This window comes from Zeus faber (assembly GCF_960531495.2).
Source record: "Zeus faber genome assembly, chromosome: 3".
NCBI lineage: Eukaryota > Metazoa > Chordata > Actinopteri > Zeiformes > Zeidae > Zeus > Zeus faber.
Window position 1 is genome coordinate 33,087,793 of NC_137190.1, and position 24,572 is coordinate 33,112,364.

Here is a 24,572-nt window from a genome sequence, read left to right on the forward strand (position 1 = left end):
TTAATATTGTATTAAGATAAGTATTTCTCAAACAGTGTTGCTTAGGCTTCGGTTATACTTGATTTATTTATTTTAACATTGTTGGCATTGAAAGGTTGGTGTATGGTTTGGTGGGTTTTTTTTTAACTATACAGCAGCTTGGTTTTGTGATTAGTTTCAAGAGCAGGATATGCACAAAAGTGGTGTCTGTACCTTTCGACACCATATCCTTTGTTTTATTTGCATTCCCTAGCATATATAAAAATAATTTGAAAACTCATTGAACCAGCCGTTTGATATTTTAGGAAACAAGATTTGTTTTGGCTGGTCCGCCAAGATGAGGGGAACAGTGCTGCACCTTTAAAATGTTATTCCCCTCTGATTGCTTTTATATGCATATGGTTCCTGTACAATAAACAAGGTTCATAAGCCTGTGAAACAGCTCCATTATTTATAATTGACATACTCACAAAAATGAATGGAAAAGGTTGTTAAAAAAAAATAAAATAAAAAAAACTTTACTCAAGACTAGAACTTTTGTTTTCAACATGATTTTAATTGTGGCCTTGACATGCCAACTTGACTAGTCGCTCCAGATGACCGATATTTGGACAATTACAGTGTGGATTGACCTCACTCTGTCTCCCACCAGACTTGTCTGCTGCTGCCTGTGCTTTTCCTGTCCTCCATCTTGTTTTTAAAGGACGACCGCAGCCTGGTTATGGCTGTGGCGCATTCCCTGTCGCCCGCCGGTCCTCCTGTTCCCCTTTCCTTATTCCTTCCTCTGGCGAAACCTGTAGAGTCTGAGTACTTAGAGGAACTGGCAAAACTGTGTTCTCTGCTTCTGAATGTCCTGTTGTCGTGTCTCTCGTCGGCAAACTTTCCGGCATCCCTCGCCGCATTCTGACTCGCACTCTTGTTCTTGATGTCGTTGCTGCCCCAGTGCCTCTCCAGCTTGTCTTGGTGGAAGCCGTCGTGCTTTCTTGTCGGCACGAACCGCAACGCCTCCTCCCACTTTCTGGTGTCCTTGATGGTCAGCAGGATGCGGATCATCTGGTCCAGGGTCAGGTTCTTTGCACCCATCCCCCAGTGCAGATAGTTGTCCAGCGGCAGGCGGGCTGTGGCAAGCTTCAGACGCTTGGCGTTGGCCAGGGACAAGCCTGACAGGATGCTGCGGTCCACGATGGAGCCAACGATGTACACCTTGGAGTGGTCAAAGGCACGCAGGACGTTCGGGGAGTCTGCTGTGAGGTAGACCAGCTGCTCGTGTGGGAATACCTCAGCATGGTTGTGCTCCGTGTGTGTGATGAGAAGGCGGTCCCACGCCTCCGTGCCATAGCGTTTGAGCAACTTCTGTTGGTAGGCACCACCTGGCTTCAGGTTGCAGAAGTGCAGATGGAAGGGTTCGGTGGCACGGCGGTTCCACGCCTCCACCTCCATTAGCTGGGACACCGTGTTGTCCAGCTCACGCTGCGACATGTTTTGCTCGTAGCTCATGTCAAAGACCAGCGGCTGACCAAACGTCATGGCTTGAACGCTTCTCCAGCCGAGCAGCTTGTCCAAGGAACGGTCCCAGTACTGCAGAAAAAACGTGTTTTTCAGTTTATGCCTGCCTTGGCCATCGCCTTCCTCGGCTTCGCAGGCCAACATGGCTGCTCTCTCAGCCCTCTTCTTCTCCTGCTTCGCCTTATTGGCCTTCTTGTGGCCTTCTCTGATGGCCAAGAACTTGAGGTACTTTCTCTTGGAGGACTTGGTGGGGAGCTCAGCCAGCATCTGGACCTCCTCGTTGGTGATGTGCTCCGGCATCAGCTTCCCTGCGTGTCGCCACATCACGACCAGCTCACGCGTAGCCTCCAGTATGGTCTTGGAACCAGCCTCTGATGCGTCGCCGTCTTGGCCTCCCCCTTTCCCGACTTCCTCGTCATCGGCCCCCCGTCTCTCGTCGGCTGCTGTTTGGGACCTCATAACAGATTTCCATAGATTCAGGTTGATTTTCGGTTCTTCCTCGGGCTGCTCTGTTTGGGACAGGGGCCCTCCTTTCCTTCCTGAACACCCGGAAGTAAACGGGCAGGTGAGCGTCACACGATGAGGAAGCGAGGAAATCCTGACGACTTTACTCCGAGGAGCAGCAGCTGACGCTTCGGCAAGACTTCGTTTCCACAGTTCGAAAACAACCCGTCGGGCAAAGAGTCGCATCATTTTCAATAATATCAACACCCCGAACAATTCGATATACCGTTAATATCACTGTGCTCCGGTTGGAGGCAGGGCCGTGACCGCAGTTACGCAGAAGAAGACGTCGCTCGGTTTCTTTGTCGTCATTCTGTGTATAAGTGGGACAAGTCTACCGGCTTGTATGAATCTACCTGTTTTCCAATACGTAGCGGCGAGCTCGGCTGAAACCATTCGTCCACGTCGGTTTCATATTGTGGAAAGGTCACGTTGTGAACCGGCGCAACGTCTTAATATGTCGTAGTGAAACGTGATAATAATCACAATGGAGCCTCAAGATTAGATTCTTCCCAGTGGACCCCTATAAAGCACTCTTAAAACGTCACAAATTATTTTATAAACGAATTATAAATATATATACACTAATACTATTGTTGTAGTTATTCGGTTGATTTTCCAACGACGAACTGTAAACAAATTTTGTTCCCGGACGGACGCCTTAAAGCGCTGCGCCGCAGTGGTGACGTCGTTTCCGCCTTCCAACCAAAACAAAGTCACGCAGCGCCAGCCGCGGCTTCCGTTCACCCGCTGTTTAGGGAAAAAAATGAGTTTCTTTTTGCCCAAATTGTCAAGCAAAAAAGACATGGACGAGGTGATTAAAGGCGTGGCCGAAAAGGTCCTGGTTTTGAGGTTCGGCAGAGACGAAGATTCCGTGTGTCTGCAGCTCGACGAGATTGTGAGTGGGCTCTCGCTCAGTCAACGACTGAAAGCTACGCACGGACGCGATCGCGTCGGCTGAGTTTGAAACGTTTCTCTCTCCGTTTCAGTTGTGGAAAACTGCGCACGACCTGAGTAACATGGCGTCGATCTATATCGTTGACGTGGACAAAGCCCCCATTTACACCAGATACTTTGACATCAGCTACATCCCCTCCACGGTTTTCTTTTTCAATGGGCAGCACATGAAAGTGGATTACGGGTGAGTGAGAGGAGCAGTGACGCATGCGTGTGCATCCTGTTCATTTATGGCAGGAATTCGGTGTCACGATCCACAAATACGCTGCATATTACAATACAAACCGAAAAGGATGAATAAATACTGCAATCAATACATTTGTATTAAGATTTATAAATTGAAAAACAAACAAACAGAAAGGAGCGTCTCCATCCACAAATAAATACTACAATCTGCAAATATGTATGTTTTTTTTGTTATTGCAAACAAACAGAAGCAAAAGTATGTATCTCCATCCACAAATAAATCATGTGCCGTGTAAACCATTTCGCAAAGCAGAATGTGTTCCTTGGGCCAAGCATATTTTCATATTCAAGGAATTTATCTTGGTAATAGTTTGTGCAATGTAGGATTGTTTATATGTGATGAAATATATTTTATTTTTCTATCACTTGCAACTCCAGATATATGGATTGATGTATTTATTTTATAGAGATATTTCTGTTCATTGTTTTGCATTGATAAAAAAATATTTTTGTCCATTTCGTATTCATTTTATTGTTTATATTTGAGAATTTGTGACACAGAATTACTTCCATATTAATTTGCCAAGTTCTTCCAGACCGGTATTACTGTAAATCGTAGTTGACCCGCGTGACACCTATAACGGATGTTATTGTATTACATTATGAGATGTAATGATCAAATCTGAACATTTATTGTTTGTTTTCCTTATTCACAAAAAAATGTCATTTTCTCCTAAATCTTCTTCCCATTAAGCTCCCCAGATCATACCAAGTTTGTTGGCAGTTTCAAGACCAAACGGGACTTCATGGATCTGATCGAGGTCATTTATAGGGGCGCTATGAGGGGGAAGATGATTGTCCAGAGTCCCATAGACCCTCAGAATATCCCCAAATACGACCTCCTTTACCATGGAATATAAGGCAGACTTTGCATTGGAGAGCTGTTACAAATCCCCCACATGCTGTGATTATATATTAATGATGGTGATCTGTGTGGGAGGTTTTCTTTTTTTTTTTTTTACTTTTGATTTTTACAACATCTCTACAAGGGCACTGATAACAATGCTTTTCTCTACTTGAGTGGCTGTGATTGTGATTACTAATTCCTTTATTTAATGTATTCATTAAAAGTGTGCCATTTATTTGTTTTGAATTGAATTGTTCACTCACCTGAAGCCGAAATAATATTTGCGTGTTGTTCGGTAAACAAGCAAATGATTCAATAACCACTTTTCCCCCTTCATTATAAGTGCTGGACAAGTGGTTTTATTTAGAATTTGGAGTTTGAATGAATGACCTGAGATGATATTAATCTGAGGCCTTTTGTGCAGTTGTGCTAATGACAGTTTTAATGTTTCCTATGGAAATACAGATGTAGATCAGTAGGGAAGTAAAATGTGATGCTGATGATTTGAAGTAATGTCATATTAACAGCTTACACCAATAAACATGTTTTTATTTCCCAGTTTAAATTGGTGTGTATTTGTTGCTCTTTTTGTATTTGAATGTGGTACTTTCGCATTAAAGATACTATGTTACGCAGGGGACTTTTTTTGTAAAGAAATCAACCTTCTTCAAAGTTAGGGTTATTTGACTTTTGGGTGAAATTTATGGAAAATGTAAAAAGTTCACACTACAGTGATATATCATGAAAGGAGGACATTTAAGTAGAAGCATGCAATGGTGATTTCCTCATCTCAAACAATTTATTGAAACAAAAGCCAACAACAGTGGTGGGTTTACCACAACAAAAAATGTCTGTCTCAATAACTTGTCGTGTGCTCTTGAGCATCAATTACAGCTTGACAACCACGTCACACGCTGTTCACAAGTCGACTTATTGTCTGCTGAGGCATGGCCCCCCACTCTTCTTGAAGGACGGCCCTCGGGTCATTGAGGTTCTGGGGTACAGAGTTAAGAGCCTCTACACGGCGACTCAGCTGATCCCATAGGTTTTCGATGGGATTCAGGTCTGGAGAAAGTGCAGGCCACTCCATTTGAGGTGCCCCAGTCTCCAGCAGCCGTTCCCTAATGATGCGACCTCGATGAGCTGGAGCATTGTCGTCCATGAAGATGAAATGAGACCTGTGTTGTTCATGCAGGGGCACAATGACTGGATTAATGATGTTATTCAGGTAGTATGGGCTTGTCACTACCATTCACAAAGTGTAGGGCAGTTCTGTATTGACTAGACACACCTGCCCACACTGTAACACCACCACCACCAAATGCTCGTCTGGTGACAACAGTGGCTGATGCATAGTGCTCTCCTTGACGTCTCCAACATCGTTGGCGGCCATCATTTCTACTCAACGTGAATCGACTTTCATCAGAGAACAGCACTGAGGCCACTGGTCCCTCGTCCAGCGTCAATGCTCCCGGGCCCATGTAAGACGATGATGCCTGTGCCTGGTGGTGTGGTCAGGTACCCTTGCAGGTCGTCTAGCACGCAGACCACGCTGATGTCAACGGTTTTGAATGGTCTGACGTGACACTTGGGTGCCTCTCACCTCCCTTAAATGTGCCTGGAGTTGAGTGGCATTCATCATCCGGTGCCGCAGGGCACTGTTCACAATGAAGCGTCATCAGTGTGGGATGTGGCCAAAGGACGTCCACTTCTATGCCTTTCTGTGACTCTTCCAGTCTCTCTGTATCTCTGTTGCAACTTGCTGATGACACTCTGTGACACTCTAAGCTCAGTGGCCACTTCCCTCTGAGAACATCCTGTTTGAAGCCTCTCAATGGCGAGGTACTGTTGATCAATTGTTAGGTGTCGTCTTGGTCTCATGATGTCAAAATGTGAACAGCATGATGAAGAGGACTGTTTAAATACCAATTCTAATTGAACCAGGAAATGTATTGGTCGATTCATGGATCAAACACCTGTTGTGAATTTTGCCGTTCAGCTCCTTGTTAGAGAACAGCAAGTTGTGCAAAAAGTACTGAAACATTGAACAGTTGGACATGTGCATTGAAAAGTTTAGAGAAGGTCAAATTAAGTTCACCTGTAAAGATTATAGTGCATTTTAGGTTCATCCTGAAATTTCACCCGAAAGCTGAATATCCCTAACTTTTTGTGTGTGTGTGTGTGTCTATATACAGTATACAGTATATATATATGTGTAAAAGTGTATATATATATATATATATATATATATATATATATATATATATATATATATATATATATATATATTTATATATACACAGTATATGTATATATATATTATTGAGACACTGACATCTGACGTCTGGTTGTGTGTTTAATATTGGTCTATTCAGGTTATTTTCACCACATCGTAGTAGAAACGCCTCGCCGTGTAAAAGTAGCGGTTCAGGTCGATCACACGCAAGCATAAAAATCAGATCGTCACAGGGCGACGTCACATGTCACGTGACGGCAGGGCACCTATAAAAGCTGAGCCCCCCCACGACCCGCGCGCTCATTACACTATGACCTGCGCCTGCGCCAGGTGTTGTGGTATTCGCATGTGTTATTCGGACTTTGTGAGACTGTTATAGACAGAATAACCAGTTGAAAAGCGACAGGGGGCCGTTGAGCCGGCGTGACTGTTTGGAGCCGTTTGAAAAAAAAAAAAAAAAAAAATCAAGACATTGAGACAACATCCAAGAATGGTTGATATTCTGCGTCTCGTCTCGGAGGCGAAGGGGAACATTTTCCCGACGCTCTCTGGACTCTGCAAAGATGGTACGCTAACCACATATCTACGGCTATTCTCTGTGTTGTTTACTACCCAAAGCCCGTATTAGCCCAAATGATTATAATTACAGGAATATTCGGCCGGTTGGCACACTTTTAATGCGGTTAGGTACAGTTCTCCAAGGGGCGCGCCGGTGTATTCTGTCACTATGACGTCGAAACGCGCGTCACTCGTCCCCTTCAAAACCACAGCGCGTCAAGTCCTTGCAACACAATAAAAATGGATGTAAGGGGAATTAAAACTCAAGGACTAAGAGGAGACGGAAAAGGTGAATGAATTCCCATTTAAAAAAAAAAAGAAAAGATAAGAGGGTGATGGATGGGTGGGGATGACAACCAGAAAGGAGGATTATAAAATAATAATGAAATCCAAGAGTGGGAGAAGGACGGAGGGGGGCTTACGAGGCTCCTAGTGTTCTATGGATTATTAATTAATTAATCCATAGAACACTAAGACCCTTTTGTTATAATCCATATTCAGAGATATTATTACATACATATTATCATCCATTATTATTTTGTTGGCCTGGAGCTTTTGAGATGTTATAGTTGTCAAAGTTATGGACATATAGCAATGTTTTGTAAGGGAGAACGGTGATAAGTGTGGAGGGGATCACAGGGCAGTATGGGGGAACGTGAAGGTGCACAACCAAAGTGTGAACTGTTGAAACAAGAGTTAATCGTGAGGAAAGCGCAGAGCTGCGCCTCGCGTGCGGAAGCAGTGAGAACGTGCTCGACGTTCACGATGATGGAAACAAGGAATGGATGGACATAGACAAGGAAAAGTTAGTCACGGTCATTGCAGGAGCGATCAATGCGACAGCAACATCAAATTGACCAAACTGGTGGTAAAGGCAGCAGCAAACCCCAAAAGGGAGGAGAAATTGGAGGTATAGGGGTTCCGGAAAGGGCTTTAAGACGAGACCACACCAAGGCTATGAGTGTAGACGTGTATGTTTAATCCACATTTCTGTGATTCTTTCTCTGATCTTTCAGATATCAAGATCATTTGGGATTACGTGTCCACTTATATTGAACGCCAAATGAGCTGCCAAAGGGTGAACATTTCTATCTATCTATCTATCTATCTATCTATCTATCTATCTAGGGTGATGGGATCATTAATAGGTTTTTTTGATTGATCATGTGCGGCAGGGAGTCCACGTCGCAGGATTGGGGACCTTCACATTCTCTCAGCAGAAACTTGACATGGGAAGCAAGTTCATCACGGTCCAGCGGCCGATCTTCCTCCTGGAAGGCAAACTGGCCCAATCCCAGTGCCTGAAACAAGCCAGGCCAATGACTGCTGGTGAGCTAGGAAATGATATCACGCTGTCAAATCAGATTTTTACACATCTAAAAGGTTAAAAGGTTTGAATGTCCATCGGAGGGTCCTTAGAGATAGATATTAGCTTTTGAGAACAAATCTATCCGTCCCTGTAGCAACCACCATCCCGGTGGTGCCGCTAAACTACACGGCCGTGGCAGACGAGAGCTCGTACGACCGGCTCACAGTCGAAGGCTGTGTCAGGGAAACGCTGCTGATTCTGCTGAAAGGTCTGGCCTCCAAATGCAACATCTCCTTCACCTTCCGCGGGATTGGAGTTCTGTTCTTTAACGACAACAAGGTATACCCCGCTCTCCTTCCACCGGGGGTTCCTTCTGTGTGCGGAAAAGCCCCCGTACCGGGGATGTGACCTGCCAAGCCGCTAATGTTTTTTTGTCGCTTCGAAGGTGAGAATGAAGTTCAGCAGGGACTTTGATAATGGCGCGGAAAAAAATGAGAGATTACGCCTCGCCTTGTACAACGTGAGTGGAAGAGGAGGAATTATTGGAACACCTGTTAAGCCTGCACCATAATTGTTGCTTTAAGTTGCTTGATTTTTTTTCCCTTTCAGAGGCCCCAAACCAGTCCCTCTGTTATCTTGGGGAGAGAGACCAGCAATCAGCAGCCGCAGACCCCAGACCCCTTAACCCTACCCGCAGTTGTCTCTGCTGAGCCGGGCTTCAATGCCAATAGACAGGGCGCCTTTCCACCCCCAAGCAGGGCGGACAGGGACGTGGGTGGTGGAGAGACATTAGCACAAGGTAACCACTGACTTCTAGCATTGCAAGTGAATAGTTATTGTGTCGGGTGACATGCAGAACAATACAACCAAATTGGATGATGTGGAATGGACATATCCCAAGTCAAGAGTGAGATGCAGTTTATCTTGCGTGGTGATAACTCTGACCACCTTCTACTTTACAGCCTTGTCCGTGTCCATAAAAGCTCCCCAGCTGAGACCATCCAAACCCAGCCAGACGCTGCAACCTGCAAGGGGGAACAGTGTCAGCCCCTTTGAAGAGCTGGAGACAAGGCCCCCCAGGGACGCTGCTGATAGGTAGGGTATACACACGTGCACGCACACACACACAATCAAAATCTCATGCACACATCAGGCTGAGTGGTTTATGTTGCACTCCACAGAGCTGTTGTTGTTAATAGATGAGCCTGTGAGAGCCGAGGGCTTAGTGGGGTTCCTATATTGTTTTTGTCCTCAGGCTCTTTCCACCTCCATCAGCGATGCACATCCACCTGTGGGACAGCGGATCCTTTCCTGGCTGCTTTATTTGGGACAGTGTGAAATATATTAAAATGACCAGCTCAATTGGAAATCGTGTGTTATTTGTGGAAGGTTTCGGGGCAGTGACGGCTGATGGCCATTTACCCCATTTACCCCACAATATAATTATGGATGGACGGATAGATACATATTCAATTGAGCAAAAATGTTTATTTGAAGAATATCAACATGCTTTAAGTTTGAATAAAAAAATTCAAATTGCTGACCATGTGCAAGCACTGCCTCGCTTGAACACAGTGGCACACAAGGTGCTTCTTTAACACGCCATCCAGTAAGTCAACAAAATCTACCAGTCCCCTAAATTTGCCTAAATGTTCAGAGGCTAGAAAACATAGGATTGGGGTTTTGAAAATAGAGTGCGGCAGAGTATCTATTCTGTCAGCCCAAACCCAGACAAATAACATGTTAACATATTAAGGGGATTCCCCACATGGCCCCACCCCGGTAGTTGTGGCAACTTTAGGTGTCATCATTTGATGTCCTTGTGATGTCACAACTCTCCCACAATAAAGCTGAGCGTTGCCAGTCACGATACAGGTTGAGGACGGCAGCAGTAGCTGCCATCAGTGACACACACAAGCACACACTCAAATATACAGTATAATATAAAAGGCATTTAGTAACAGAAGAGAGTGATGCAACGTTTTAATTGGAAGCGATCTGCCGTCAGAACATATGAAGAAGCTGGTGGCAGAAGGAGAAGAAAAAGGCATACCACACACACAATCTAACAATTTCACCAGGAATTGTCTAGTTAAGTGCTGGCAGTGCTGCACATTTACAATTATGTGACACATTATTATTGACAAATTTCTGTGTGCTACTCGCACAGTTTTTGAGCCACATATATGCAAAATGTATAAAATGTTTTTCATATGGGGAAAACAGTGTGGCAAAGAAACAAGTCATCACAGAAACATGTGAACATATTAGGGGAATCCCCCACATACACACAGGGCCAGCACATTTTTTTTTAAATTTCACCGGAAGTTTTCTAGTTGTATTCTATCAGCCGGACCTCTTATCTGCCCATTTTCAGGAGCACTGTGTCCGTCCCAACATCAGAGGGTGCTGGAAGAAGACCAAAATCCAACAGAGATTCCATTTCCACTGGCTGTGGCAAAGCTGGCTATAGACAAGATGGACAGGTGAGATATATGACAAAAATCACAGCTCTGCATTTCTGTCACCCGGTTTTCTCTACATATTACAAATATCAGGAATATAGTTACTGTGATGGTAGACGCCATGTCCTGCTGCTGCAGCTAATATTAGGGTCGGCTGAAAGCCTGGCCGTCAAAAGGAAATGTAACCCCCAATGTCATTTTGCCGATATCTAGGCAAATTTCATAAATTGTAGTTTAACAGCCAACAGTGACATCTCACTGACCGCTGGGTTACCATGTCAAGTTAACCCTGTCCACCCCCAACACCCCCATCCAGCTGCCCCCCGAGGAGATGTGCTACCTGTGTCTGCAGCGCTCCCATAAGAATATCCCACTCTACTTGAACGAGGAGAAGTTGGCAGAGGAAAAGGAGCAGCTGAAGATCCTAGTGCTCAATGCCCAAGAGAGAGATCAAACGAGCCTGAAGAATGAACAGGTGTGTGTGTGTGTGTGTGTGTGTGTGTGTGTGTGTGTGTGTGTGTGTGTGTGTGTGTGTGTGTGTGTGTGTGTGTGTGTGTGTGTGTGTGTGTGTGTGTGTGTGTGTGTGTGTGTGTGTGTGTGTGAGGCCTTTTAAGACAATAATGTACGTGTATCACATGTGATGCCCTTAGAGTGCATAGGTTCTTCTTTACAACTCATCCTGACACACCCATGCTTCTCACATGTTCGTTTGAAGTTCTAAACATGTGTTTTCTTGGATCCAGGCGAGCATTAACAAGCAGCGTGAGTACAACAAGCAGTTGGCGGCGTTCAACCTGAGAGAAGCAGAGGCTCGGAAAGAGAGGAAATCCGACTATCCCCAGTTCCAAGTAGGTGAAAACCAAAAGGTAAACACTGATCCACAAGTTCTCCCCCCTTCCACACATGGACCCATTTTAACCACTGAGCTGTATTCATTTTTAATGAGACCAAACCAAGATAACATGACCGCACATTTATGTTACAAGGCAGCTTCCCACTCAAAACTACAATTTATTTTTTAAGTTTTCAAGGTTTTATTGAGTCACGCAAATGACCAGTTTTGGCTACATCCAGATTAACAAAAGAGACCAGAAACAGTGAGCTGCATCACTTGCTAATGGCAACCTACTGTAGCCAGCGTCACGTTCTGGATGTACTGTGGCAGTTGCAAAAAGTAGTTTGAAAGAAAATGATGTTACTGTGTGACACCTGTGATCTATAATGTAAGTTTTCAAGAAGGAGATTGAACATTTTTTAACGGTCTTGAACATTTGCCCCATTGGACTGCATCAAGCACGGTGGGAAGCTGCTGCAGAACCGATTTGGAAGGAAATTTGACCCTCTACTGCGCTTGGGGTCACCTCCGGTGCTGTTGGTGATTTGTCTTTTTAGAGTTCATGCATTTTACCGGATCGGCCCCTGACCGCCTCGCACAGGGCCAAGCAGCGTCACTACGGCGACGAGCTGAGGAATGAGATCGTTGGCAGGATGCAACTGAAAGCTCAGGCCCAGCAGGATCGCCTGCTGCTGGAACGCGCCGAGCAGGTCAAGCTCGGCCACGAGTAAGTTTGGGCTGCTCGGACATTCAAGTAATCATCCAGCTAGCCTGTAATCGTGTGTGTGTGTGTGTGTGTGTGTGTGTGTGTGTGTGTGTGTGTGTGTGTGTGTGTGTGTGTGTGTGTGTGTGTGTGTGTGTGTGTGTGTGTGTGTGTGTGTGTGTGTGTGTGTGTGTGTGTGTGTGTGTGTGTGTGTGTCAGGATTGCTTTGCAGAGGAACCAGCAGTTCCTGCAGAAATTGGAGAGCATCAAACACTATCGGAGGGCGCTGGATACACAGGCAAGAGAATCTCATAGTGTTTGCGTGACATTGTGAATAGAGGTGATATTTTAGATTACATTATTTGTGTAGTATTATTAAAGGCTATGTGCGTAGATTTGTAGTTCTCTAATTCCAACCAAGACTTAATGTTTGGACTCGGAGTAGCTAGTGATAGTTACTAGGAACTCTGGTTCCTTAGATCGATTCTGAAATACCTTTGTGGAAAGCAAGGAAAGTGTGTAGCACGGGAGTAGTTTTTCTGTCTTACAGATACAAATGTTAAGTGTTTCTACCCCAGTAAAAAAAATGTCCGTCGCCCCAAACTGCTGTAGCCGGGTTAACTTAGCAGTGAGGTTCAGGGAAAGCTGATCAGTGCTGAGATGTTTCGCTGTGCCCTGCAGGTTGGGGCAGGGGACGGCAGAGTCATCTTTCCGCCGATCCAGAGAAAGATCAGCCAGTCAAGATGCACGGACCAGGCAAGGCTGGCGTAGACCAGACAAGAGTTCACGCTCGTTTTTCTCGCGGACCTTTCTTAGCCTGCGTTGAACGTCCCAAACGTTGTCTTATGTTTCAGGGGGAGGATAGCAAAGACCCCTCTCACAACACTTACGGCCGTTGCGACACGCCACTCCTCATGGCTGAGCGTCGAGAACGGGCAAAGAAGGTCAATGTCTTATATTGTTTTTTGGTGTTTTTTTTTACCATCAGACCATCCTTTTTGCATTGGAAGAATCCATTCCACCAATACCAGTACTCTGAACACAACTAAAATCCTCCACAAATTCCCATACATGTAATTCCGTCCTGCTTTCATTTATAGTGGTGTACGGTTAGTTTAGTTGAAGCGAAAGCAATATGTTGTGACGTGACGGCGGATCCGCAGGTTTCCCAAGAGTATTTGATGACTGTCGCTCAAAAGAAAAGGGAAGAAATGTGCCAACGCCACGAACAGCAGCAGAAGGAGAAGGAGATGCTCACCGTCAATGGCAAGGAGTGAGTACAGATCGGGCAGAGGAAAGCTGAGAATGGTTGGTGATTTGGTTTAAATGGACACATGGTTGGGTACCTCAAGATTGATCGGCCCGGCGGAAGTGAGTACACTTATCAATCTGTCAAATGTATTGTCCCCAAACGGGAAATCTGTTTGGCTAGTAGAGTAGTACACTTTGAATCGAGTATGCTTCTTTTTCATCAAGTTATTTTCCTATGTTTTGAAGTAAACTGCTTACTTAAACTAATGGGGAGGGGGATCTTGAGATAGTCAAGTAGGTGTTGAATAGGTTTGCGGACAGAGCCAGACCCGATCCATGCGATGCAATGGACCGATCGGACAATAGTGGAAGACCTTCCTCCATCTTTAGGGATCTAGGAGTCATACGTTAATCTGTTCCCCAGGCTCGTAATGGATCGCATGGGCCGCTTTGAGAGAATGCGGAACATGAGGGCATCGCTGGAGGACACGTGGAGCTTCAGCACCAAGCTCAAACGGCAACGGGAGGACGAGGAAAAAAAGCTTCTCAGGTGAGTTGAATGAATGAGTGAATGAATGAATGAATGAAAGAAAGTAATTGCAGCTTAACGATATCCCTCAATGTGTCTTGAAGCAGGTTGTCCCTTTAATACCTCAATGCTTACTTACTGTTCAATCCAGGCTCAAAACGTTCTGCGGCCTGCTTTCAATTGTACTTTGATGATTTACTGCTGTCATTTAATGTCTTTGTCCCTTTTTTAGCTTTTTGTTTCAGTTTCTTTTTTTCTTTTTTTTTATAAACTAAAAAAACAAACCATGATGTTTAGGCATCTGATCCCAACAGAAGCGAGAGAGGCTGAGGGAGGTACTCTGCTCTGACGGGATTATCATTCGCTGAGAAACCATTGTGATCCTTCAATATCTAGTTCTAAGTTGATTAAATTAAGTAGAATTATAACTTATTTTTAAAGCAATTTGTACAAAATGTGCGATGCAAATAAACTGCACTTCCCTTGGCCTTGCTCAGATCTGGTGGAGGGAACCTGCTGGATCAGTGTGAAGAGTACAGACGCTGTACCCAGTGTCAGAAGAAGATCTCCAACTTTGGCGAGAGCAACGTCTGGAAGAATTCTCTCTATACCTCTTGTCCCATCATGCAATAAGGCCCCAGGGGAGCCGGATCATACCACCTCCAGCCTTCTTTCTCACACATCAAAATAAAATAAAATGCCTGCATGCGACGCTGTGTAATGTTGCCCACCACAGACAGAGAGACAGAGCGTGAGAGAGCTCACGTTCTCCTAAAATAAGGTTGAAGAGCCAAAAAGATCAATTGCCATCTAGTACTAATAAAAACATAGCGATATTATGTAAAAGCTTGTGTAGCACCCACAAGTCACTGGGCTGGCCTAAAATAAAGCAGTGTTTTTGATGGTAATCTGCTCATGCATATGGATACATAATTGGGGTTGTTCCATATGCAATCAATTTTTTCAATGATGGAATTCTATTTACAAAAATAGCAATTTTAACTTCATTTCCATACATTTCAAAATAAAGGACAGTAAGATGTATTAATTTCCACCCTCTCTCGTTTTGATCTCTTGACTTAGAACTTTTTTATCTCTGTATAATTGAGGCAAAAATCTTTATTCCCCTGTTTGTATAACTGATGTTGAACCCTGACTCCCACTCCCATGTGTGACCCAGAGCCCAAAGATGGTGTTGGTGCTTCCACCAAACTAGCATGAAGACAACACAGACGGAAATAATTGCATTAAGCTTAAATCTTATCCTTCCATATTGAAACAGCTACGGCTTGCTACATATTCTCTTTTGCATGCATATTAGTTCATGCTCCAGAGTAGCTTGGCAGGTATAAGTAAAGTCTAAACACCGTGACTCACCTCTGTGCACTTTCCTCCTCCGCCCCGTGCTCTATCACCATCTTTCGACTACTCTAGGGATATACGAGACATATGCAATACATTGAGGGTGGATTTGAAAAATGTTGAGTGCAAATTCAGAATGAGGACAGATTCTTGCCTGTATACTTCACAGCAGCCGCCACGTTAACCAAGAACGGCGCTGCACAGAGCGTGCCCACAACAGGCCACAGCCACTGGTTACCATGGGCTGTAGATCCCACGAGAGATGGATGGATGAGATAGATAGCTAGTAGCTCACATGAAAAATAGGCAATAATAAAGCAAAATCTAAGGAAAATGGAAAAATGATACGATTGTATTATAAAATATGGCAATATTCAGTAACCCTGAATATGATAAACAACAAATAACCTAAAAAGTAAACATGATAAATATTGTCATATACAATAACTAATTAAATAAACCTAACAATGAATCAGAAAGATGAACATAAAGAATAAAATATAATGTACAATAAACCTAATGACATTAAACATAAGCCTAAAAAGGTACAAAAACAATATAAAATAAACCTAAAAATGTAAACAAAAAATGAACTGCGAAAAAATGTGCACATGCAAACATCTCTGTTTAACCAAACAACGTTATAACAAAGTAATATTATGTGGAGATATATATATATATATATAAATACAATTATATTAAGATAATATATGTATATGATATAATATACACCCATCAGCCACAACATTAAAAACCACTGACAAGTGAAGGGAATAACATCAGCTCATCAGCTCATTTTCTTCCAGTGGCACCTGTCAAGAGGTGGGATATGTTATGCAGCAAGTGAACAGTCAGTTCTTGAATTTGATGTGTTGGAAGCAGGGAAAATGGGCAAGCGTAAGGATCTGAGCGTCTTTGATAAGAGCGTCTTTGATAGGGGACAAATTGTGATGGCTAGGCGACTGGGTCAGAGCATCTCCAAAACGACAGCTCTTGTGGGGTGTTCCTGGTATGCAGTGGTTAGTACCTACCAAAAGTGGTCCAAGGACTGACAACCGGTGAACCAGTGACATTGTCATGGGCGCCCATGGGCTCATCGATGCACGTGGGGAGCGAAATTTTGCCCGTCTGGTCCGATCCCACAGAAGAGCTGCTGCAGCACAAAGTGCTGAAAAAGTTAATGCTGCTATGATAGAAAGGTGTCAGAACACACACTGCATCACAGCTTGCTGAATATTCGGCTGCGTAGCCGCAGATCCGTCAGAGTGCCCATGATGACCCCCCGTCCACTGCCAAAAGCCTACAATGGGCACGTGAGCATCAGAAAAGAAACATGGAGCAATGGAAGAAGGAGGCCTGGTCTGATTAATTACTTTTTCTTCTACATCATGTGGATGGTCGGGGTTAGGATCAGATCCAATCGAGCATCCGTGGGATGTTCTGGAACAACAAGCCTGATCCCTGGAGGTCCCACCTCACAACTTAAAGGACTTAAAGGATGTGCTGCTAACATCTTGTGCCGGATACCACAGGACATCTACAGAGGTCTTTTGGAGTCCATGCTTCGACGGGTCAGCTTTTTTTGGAGGCACCAGGGGGAGGGACACAATATGATGGTTATTAGTGGTGTTTTCAGTGTTGTGGCTGATTGGTGTACACGGTAAAACATAGTGAAAGTGGAGAAGAGATTCAAAGTGAGCTTTCAATGAATGAATGAAGAATTCCTAGTTCAGTATAAAATAGATACCTGCGGCTGCCCTTGCCGTGCCAGCGTCAGAGTGGAGCAGGCTGTGTTCATTGTTCATTGTGTGCTCTGGATGGGCCTTCCCCAGTAGACGATGTTAGTGTGGAGGGGTAAGAACGGTGCCATGTAGGCCTGTGCTATCTGGGAAGGGTGGACTTCAATTGGCTACACAAATCATGCACTCAAAGGAATTGTGTTGCATCTTAGTTACTACTACTACGACTTTAACTACCGTCAAGCTTGTTTCAGAAGCTGTTTCTGGAAGACATGTCAAACGAAGGACTGTTGAAGCTGTCCGCTGCCATCGCGTTCCCAACGTCCGCGGCAGTGGGCAGGGTTGGATACGAAGGGTCTGTGCCAGGTTTGCGAGTCAAATACTGGGGTATGGAGTTGTACATCTGGACGCATATTATGCCGAGAGAAATTGTTTGTTGGGCGAAGAAAGAGGAGAGGAGCTACCGATTAGTAGTCAAGGGAGATTTAACATCCAGGTGCCCCGTGCTGAGCACACCCTGCTACGTGGATGGGCACTTGGCGCTCACGCCGGGGCGGGCGGTTCAGGCGGGGCGTTGCTCTGTCGCCGTGGGGCCAGAATCCGGGCCTGCGGTCCGTGCCTGGCGCCCGCGGCCCGGGTTCTGTGCCTGCGGCTGTGTCTGATGTCTGATGTGTCCGAAGGAGGTATACATGCATGCGTATGTTGCACCAACTGTGCAAACAGAATGTAAGACTTTGCACTCCGACTGATTGGATCGATTCAGGCACACTAAAAATAAACTGAGTGTGCATGATAGATTGATTTATAGATCAAGAGTCAAGGTGTTTGGATATTTCCTTGGACGTCAGAATCTGAATCACAGCGAGTTTGTTCATGTTGATCATTTTCATATATGTGGAATTCGTCATGGTAAGGATTGATGCACATTTTAGTATTTTTACAGCTTATTGTGTGTAATCTCCGGGTGGATTGCAATGACATTTCACTGCATATATGTATGAACGTATGTATATGTATGTGACAAATAAACCTCTTGAATCTCGAATCTTGGTGTGTTTCTCGGCAGAGGATTGTCATTTTCTTGTTAAAGCTTAACAGTCTGGAAAAAAATATTTCAATTGATAAATATAAATAGTAAAATATACACAAATAGCCAAAAAGCAGAAATTGTCAAACAAAAAAAAATATATATACAGAATATACAAACTGGTAGATAATTGGATAGATAGATTAGATCTTCCTCCACCTCTACTCTATGAGCTAACTATATTGAGTGGTTTCTGATTGAGCATATTGTGCAATCTGCACTTTGTGAAACGCTTTGTGTATAGAGTTTTGCATTTAATGTTTAATGTTAAATATGCATGTTTGAAACAAGTGAATAGTCTTTATTTGGGTATCTGGTGCTATTATTTGTGATGTATTGCTAATAGAACCAGTTTTAGGCAGGACCCGCACCCAGAAAAAAGCACACTGTATCCAATATATGGGATCCACTGTGAAAAGCAATAATAATTTAAGTGTTATGCACCTTCAAGTCTTTTTCCCTCTCGGGCTCTGGGAGGTGGTGGACGAAAAACTGTAGTATTTCTTTCACCGCAGAATGGCAGCGTTGCGTTTATACCGTTTCATCGGGTCGTTATCTCTCTTTTGACTTTATCAAAAAATTAAGCGCAATCCAACCTTTTAGATTCTCATAAATCGTGATGCACAATTCGAAAACGTTTGAACTGGTGAGGAGGTTATACAAATAATGACATTTAGGTCTAACGTGCGGGAACCTACGACGCGCTGCTTGGCGGAGTCGGACCGTAAATCACTGCGCACCGGATGTTGATCCGGAGCGGTAGCAATGGGAGCGACCTTGTGGAAGGCGTGATATATATGTGTATTTTTAGAGTTAGTTTTTATCAGGCCACAAATAGCGTAACTGTGGGTGTGTTAAAAGAATAAGCCATGATCTCCTTGATCAAGTTCGCCGTTTGTGGACTGTCCAACAGCTGTCGGATCAATGGACAGCTACAAGGTACAAGCATCACTTTAGGTTGCCATGTGTCGTCATGTATATGGATGTATGGAAGTATGCAATTTACTCAATCCCTGCAATGAACAGAGCTAATAGCTTATCGGCAAAATTCCTAAAGTCTCCCTTTAACCGTCACCAATTATCATATTGTCCCCTTTTTAACCATCAGATTTCCATTCTGTCCCCTTTTAACTATCATAGTTTTCCATAATGTCCCTGAATGCTATTGGCAAATCCTTGATATTAGCAGATGCTAATACCAATCCAAAATCTAGCAAAGCAATTTCCTCGATCTTTGTTTATTATAATTTCATCCTGTCAACCGGTCTCTGGGATTTTTTTTCTCCCCGACCAATCCAGGAGAGTTGGCAACCTTAGATATGCTGCTTTTTATGTATGCATGTATGTTTTTTTTCTTATTCAGGTACCATGCAGAGCCAGTTTAAGGTCTTGTTTGCTGGAATGAAGACATATGACGTACCTCCAGACTTCAGTGGTAATGGAACACATTCCTCACTAATGATGCTTTTTACATGCATATCCATGAGCTTGACAGCAAGCTCAAAAGTGTATACCATGAGTAAGATAAGCCAATGACGAAGCCAACCATCTTATTGGCCGACGATGTTCAAGTTCAAGAGATTATTTGTCACATACATATACATATGGTCATACATGTAACATTGTTTTACCATAGATTGTCCTTAGCATCCCTCTAACGAAAGTTTCCATGTCCTACTTTCCTTCATTGCCTTTAATATTTCATGACCGGTCTTTATTTCCATCATTTTCTGAAGGTGTGTTATTGCCAGAGAAGCCCAAGCTTAAATTCATGAACAAAGTGCCCAACTTCAAAAAGGCCAGAAAGGAGGCCAAGAAGCTGCGGGATATCCAGGGCCCGGCCAAGGCAGCAAATACCTTCACCTCAGGACAATATGCTATCGTGGTAAGTCGGTCTTCAAACCATTGTAGTCCAACTATAGACACCTATATGCGGCAATAATCCTTAATTTTTTATTTTATTTTATTTTTCTCACATCAACCTCATGATTATATTAAAATGTTAAGGACTGGAATACCTTGAAAATAGCCCCTTTTGTGCTGAAGTGCTTGAAAAATCATTGGAGAAAAAAAAGCGATTATTGAAAACCTTTGATATTCCTCAGATTTTCGTTATTCAAATCGCAACATAATTAAACATTTCCAGAATCTGTTTTATGAAATAGATTATGCCATGGAAATGACAAATTTAATCAGCATAGTTGGAAATAGACAATGTAGGATTAATGTATGTATTAATATAATATAGACACACTCATATAAATAATATACAATGACACTAAGGTTTGATTATATTTTAATTAATAAAGATCACATTGAAAATTTATTTATATTTGTTTTACCTGAAGAAAAACAATACTACATTAATCTTTCTGCTTCACTGTGTATTTCATAAGTTATTGTATAGGACTGTAATTTCATTGATACAACCTCTTATTTTTATGGTTGGGAGTCATTCTTTTGTATTTTTTTATTTATTGTCTTTTTGTAGTGTTTAGGTTACTTTGCACACATTGTATAATATATATAATAGTTTGGTAAGAAATTGGTGTGTAAAAACATATTTATAGATTTTTTTTTTTTTTTTTTTTGAGCCAGAATCGTGATCTCATTTGTTGAAAAAGCTGCGATTAACGCCATCCCAGAAGGCTGCAGCGCTAGACTGCACCCTGTGAACGGTACACCCCGGAATAACGCTCCACTGCTCGTTCCTCCACCTGCTCCTCCTCCCCCCTTCAGGCCATGGGTGGCGGCTACATACACTGGGGTCACATAGAGATGATGCGTCTGACCATCAACCGCAAGATGGACTCCCGGACCACCTTCGCCCGGTGGCGCATCAACGCCCCCTACAAGCCCATCACGCGTAAAGGCCTGGGCCAGCGTATGGGCGGCGGAAAGGGTGCCATCGACCACTATGTGACGCCGATCCGCTGCGGGCGTTTCATCGTGGAAGTGGGTGGGAAGGTGGAACTTGCGGAGGTGGAACCCATTCTGAGGGAAGTGGCAAAGAAGCTGCCTTTCCCTGCTAAGGTGTGTGTGTGTGTGTGTGTGTGTGTGTGTGTGTGTGTGTGTGTGTGTGTGTGTGTGTGTGTGTGTGTGTGTGTGTGGTATACATCTCATCCCCGTTCTCAGTGTCGTTCCGGCAGTCTGTCAGTATTCACTACACTAGCGGTTGCAACGGCCACGCCCCCTTACCGTGAAATAACACGGGTCTTCGCTTACCGACCTGGTCCTAGGAACGGAACTTGGTCGTTAAGTGAGGAGTACCTGTATATTCTAGATACAGCAAGTGTTCATTGTACTGTGTTTGTACAATGTACATCTGTTTATGTACTATCTATACTAATTTTTTAGTCATAGTATGTTTTTCCCTTCACGCTTATTTGCACGGAAGCGGGATCCCTATTCCAAGCTTTTTCAGGATTTTCTACTTGTCTGAGGACTTGAGCCCACTTCACACCGAATCCGTAATCACATCGACAGTCTGATCCTCATCCTAGTAGCCGCCGGATGAACTCGCGTCTGGGTTTCGCATAATAAAATATAGTATGTTATGGAAAATGGAAGAGATTTTTTTTTTTTAGTAGTTTGATCAGCGGGAAGTGAACCTTGAAAGAGATTTGTTGATGGTGAAAGTGTTGACGTCCTATGTTAATGTTAATAACATAATTATTTTATATACGTGACTTATTTACTTAGTTTTAAGCCCGAAACTTGACTGAAATAACTTCCAGTCGTAGTATCGGACTGAACGATGGAAAGTTGGAGAGCTGGGAAATGAACGCAGAGCCCTAATCGAACATGGAAATTCCGCACCACAGCACACTACAATGTTTCGCGCCTGGAATCTGACTCTCCAGAGCAATTAATTGAATTTCTTGTCGGTTGTCCGATTCTGTGTCATATTCAAATCCCTTTTTTGAGATTTCTGTGTCATAAGCCAGTGGAAATAAACTAGACCTTTTCTCATTTGATTTGAATGACCTCTTTCAGGTGATGAGCAGAGAGAGCCTGGCCGCCATGCAGCAGGAGCAGGCAGAGATGGAGGAAAACAACGAGAATCCCTGGACCTTCAAGCAGATAGCGCGTAGCAACATGTTGGGCATCAGGAAGGTGCTCAGCCCCTTCGACCTGCACCACCATGGACGATTTACAGGGAAATTCCACTTCCCAGGGAGGGTGTGACTTTGCACCTCACGACTACAATAAAAGCAAAAAACAACACAGTCAAATGTTCTGATGCTATACCCATGAGGCTCTTTAACTGAATTTTTTTTCTGAAGATGGAAAAATTTGGAATTGAATGTACCTAAGGTTCTGAATATAAATCAGGTTGAAGTCATGTGGTATATAACAAGACTTTACCCTTGATTTTGCCTGTATTCAGGGAGTGTACTTTGTTATACCCACTGAAGATTCCGGTGATTTTCAACCACTGTGCCGTGGTATACTAGTGCGAGGTGTTTGTTGTGTGAATTTCCCCTTGTGTTGCAAGATCAAAATTGCAAGGCTGCAATACATTTATCAATTCAAGTGAAAATGGCAGCCCCTCGTGCATCAGATCAAGCTCACTGTATAAGCGGGTTCGTTTTGGTTTTATTATAAAAAGTGTTCCATAGCAGAAAATGTTTGAAAACACTGGATTGGACAACCAGTAGTATACGATATAGGAGTGTTACCATGTTCAATCTTTAAACAGATGAATAGGGTTTGTCATCCTGTATAAGTCTAAATTTCTAACAGCATTACTACAACATTAACTAATCTACAACCCAGTTCATGAAGAATATCCAGTCTCTGTGTTGGTAAATTTGGTATATTTATGTTGGATCAATCAGTTTTGTCTCAACTCTTGCTCTTGCGAGAGAATCTAATGTATAGACCACGTGGTCTGTTTCCATCGGTGGTTCGGCGTTCCATTAACTTCGGAACTCCGAGACATCGCTTGGGTCCGAGTTTACCGAGATAACAGCAACACGGAGGCACCGTTACCTTTGCATGGGTTTTTATTTGACAACAAATCTAAACTGCTCTGTAGTTGACATGTTACTTAAACGTACATTTTGTTGCTTGTTTAATTAGAAATATTACCAAAAAAATGAATTTACTGCGGTCATACATAACGACTCAAAAAATAACTGATTACCCAGTTTTGACCGATGCGAATGAGACTGCGGTAACAAATTAGGAAAAGGCAGAGAGAATACAAGATCTGAATACACAGGCTTTACGTCAAAAAGATAGTATTGATGATGGGCAAAACTTCCCTTTCAGCATGGGAGAGCGAAGAAGGGCAAGAGATAAATCAGGAAACACTGCATCTGGTCAAGATGAAATAAGTTATGGCATTCTCAAACATCTAGTGTAGGAAGTCTGGAGAAATGATTGCTACTGTATGACAGTGTGGGAAGAGGAAAGAATTCCAGGGCGGGAGCTGGAAGGAAGCGATTATTATTCCAATAAGGAAACCTGGAAAGGACACCAGCAGGCCTGGGAACTACAGACCAATTGCCTTGACATCACACACCTGTAAAGTAATGGAACTTATGATACATGAGAGGTTAATGTTCTTGGAGAGAGGAGGTATGGGCGTGACATGGCATAGCAGATTCAGGAAAGGAAGGAATGCTCGGGATCCGGTGCTGTGTCTAGAGAATGATACAGGGGAAGCTCAAGTAATTAAAGAGGCAGTGGTGGCAGCGCCTTGAGATGATGTTGAGAAAGCCTATGATATGTTGTGGAAAGAGGGGCAGTCTAATTAACCTGCACTTCATGGGGGTTTGAGGGGAAATATGGACTTTTTCGATCGGAAAAATATTCAGGTGAAGACGGGCAGAGTTATAAAGCCAATGGGACACCACAGGGGAGTGTAGTTAGTCCAACTTTATTTTCATTTATGAGAAAGGATACGTTAGTTATGAGTTAAATTCTCAGTGTAAAAAAAACAAAAACTACATTATGTTCTTCACGAGAAAGAAAATTAGGGAAGGTAATTTGAAACTATGGAAATCATTTGGGGAGAGTTGCGAGTTATGTAGCCTTAATTAGATCAGGATCAGGCTATGGAAGTATATTATACTGTATGGATCAGCATCAACATCTGTTGGCAGAGCTTTAGAGTACAGTGTGTTCAGTAGCAGTTGGAACTCCCCCGGTGTGTGCACTCCCAAGTGGAAGCGGGTGAAATGCCGCTCCGGTTGTGTCGGAAACAGGTTACCGGGTCAATCCCAGGAGACATGGAGATCGTCACCCAACGAAAAGGGTGCTGCAGACATGATGGGAGAAGGAGAGGACACAAAAACACATAGGAGTCTATGCCAAAGAGTTTGGCGAAACGGTGACCTCTTAGAACTGTCGGGGAACTAGAAAACCTGCGCGTGTGGATCGAGAACCGCTTAAGATGAAGCGCAGCAATAAAACTACCGATTTAATCAGTGAATACCAGACCGGAAGTTT

At 43.5% G+C, this 24,572-nt stretch overlaps 4 protein-coding genes across 4 annotated transcripts; 3 read left to right on the forward strand and 1 right to left on the reverse strand.

The window, feature by feature from the left end:
* Positions 1–475: 475 nt before the first annotated feature.
* On the reverse strand, positions 476–2,519 carry trmt10c (tRNA methyltransferase 10C, mitochondrial RNase P subunit). The gene has a single exon (XM_079997696.1). It carries the CDS (start codon positions 2,176–2,178, stop codon positions 613–615), a length of 1,566 nt encoding a protein of 521 aa, XP_079853822.1. The 5' UTR covers positions 2,179–2,519; the 3' UTR covers positions 476–612.
* A 118-nt stretch (positions 2,520–2,637) lies between these two features.
* Positions 2,638–4,597, forward strand: txnl4b (thioredoxin-like 4B). The gene is made up of 3 exons (XM_079997698.1): positions 2,638–2,887; positions 2,979–3,130; positions 3,887–4,597. The coding sequence occupies exons 1-3, from the start codon at positions 2,756–2,758 to the stop codon at positions 4,050–4,052; spliced, it is 450 nt and encodes a 149-aa protein (XP_079853824.1). The 5' UTR covers positions 2,638–2,755; the 3' UTR covers positions 4,053–4,597.
* A 3,262-nt stretch (positions 4,598–7,859) lies between these two features.
* Positions 7,860–14,558, forward strand: LOC307227904 (coiled-coil domain-containing protein 81-like; the record flags this gene model as incomplete). Its single annotated transcript, XM_079997345.1, has 15 exons — positions 7,860–7,911; positions 8,009–8,162; positions 8,297–8,481; positions 8,588–8,662; positions 8,752–8,941; positions 9,105–9,237; positions 10,520–10,628; positions 10,924–11,082; positions 11,351–11,455; positions 12,000–12,152; positions 12,827–12,901; positions 13,000–13,089; positions 13,309–13,418; positions 13,821–13,946; positions 14,423–14,558. Exons 1-15 carry the CDS (start codon positions 7,897–7,899, stop codon positions 14,556–14,558), a joined length of 1,815 nt encoding a protein of 604 aa, XP_079853471.1. The 5' UTR covers positions 7,860–7,896.
* Positions 14,559–18,857: 4,299 nt separating this feature from the next.
* On the forward strand, positions 18,858–23,142 carry mrpl16 (mitochondrial ribosomal protein L16). The gene is made up of 5 exons (XM_079997397.1): positions 18,858–19,052; positions 19,477–19,548; positions 19,850–19,998; positions 20,853–21,146; positions 22,110–23,142. Exons 1-5 carry the CDS (start codon positions 18,983–18,985, stop codon positions 22,299–22,301), a joined length of 777 nt encoding a protein of 258 aa, XP_079853523.1. The 5' UTR covers positions 18,858–18,982; the 3' UTR covers positions 22,302–23,142.
* The last annotated feature ends 1,430 nt before the right edge of the window (positions 23,143–24,572 follow it).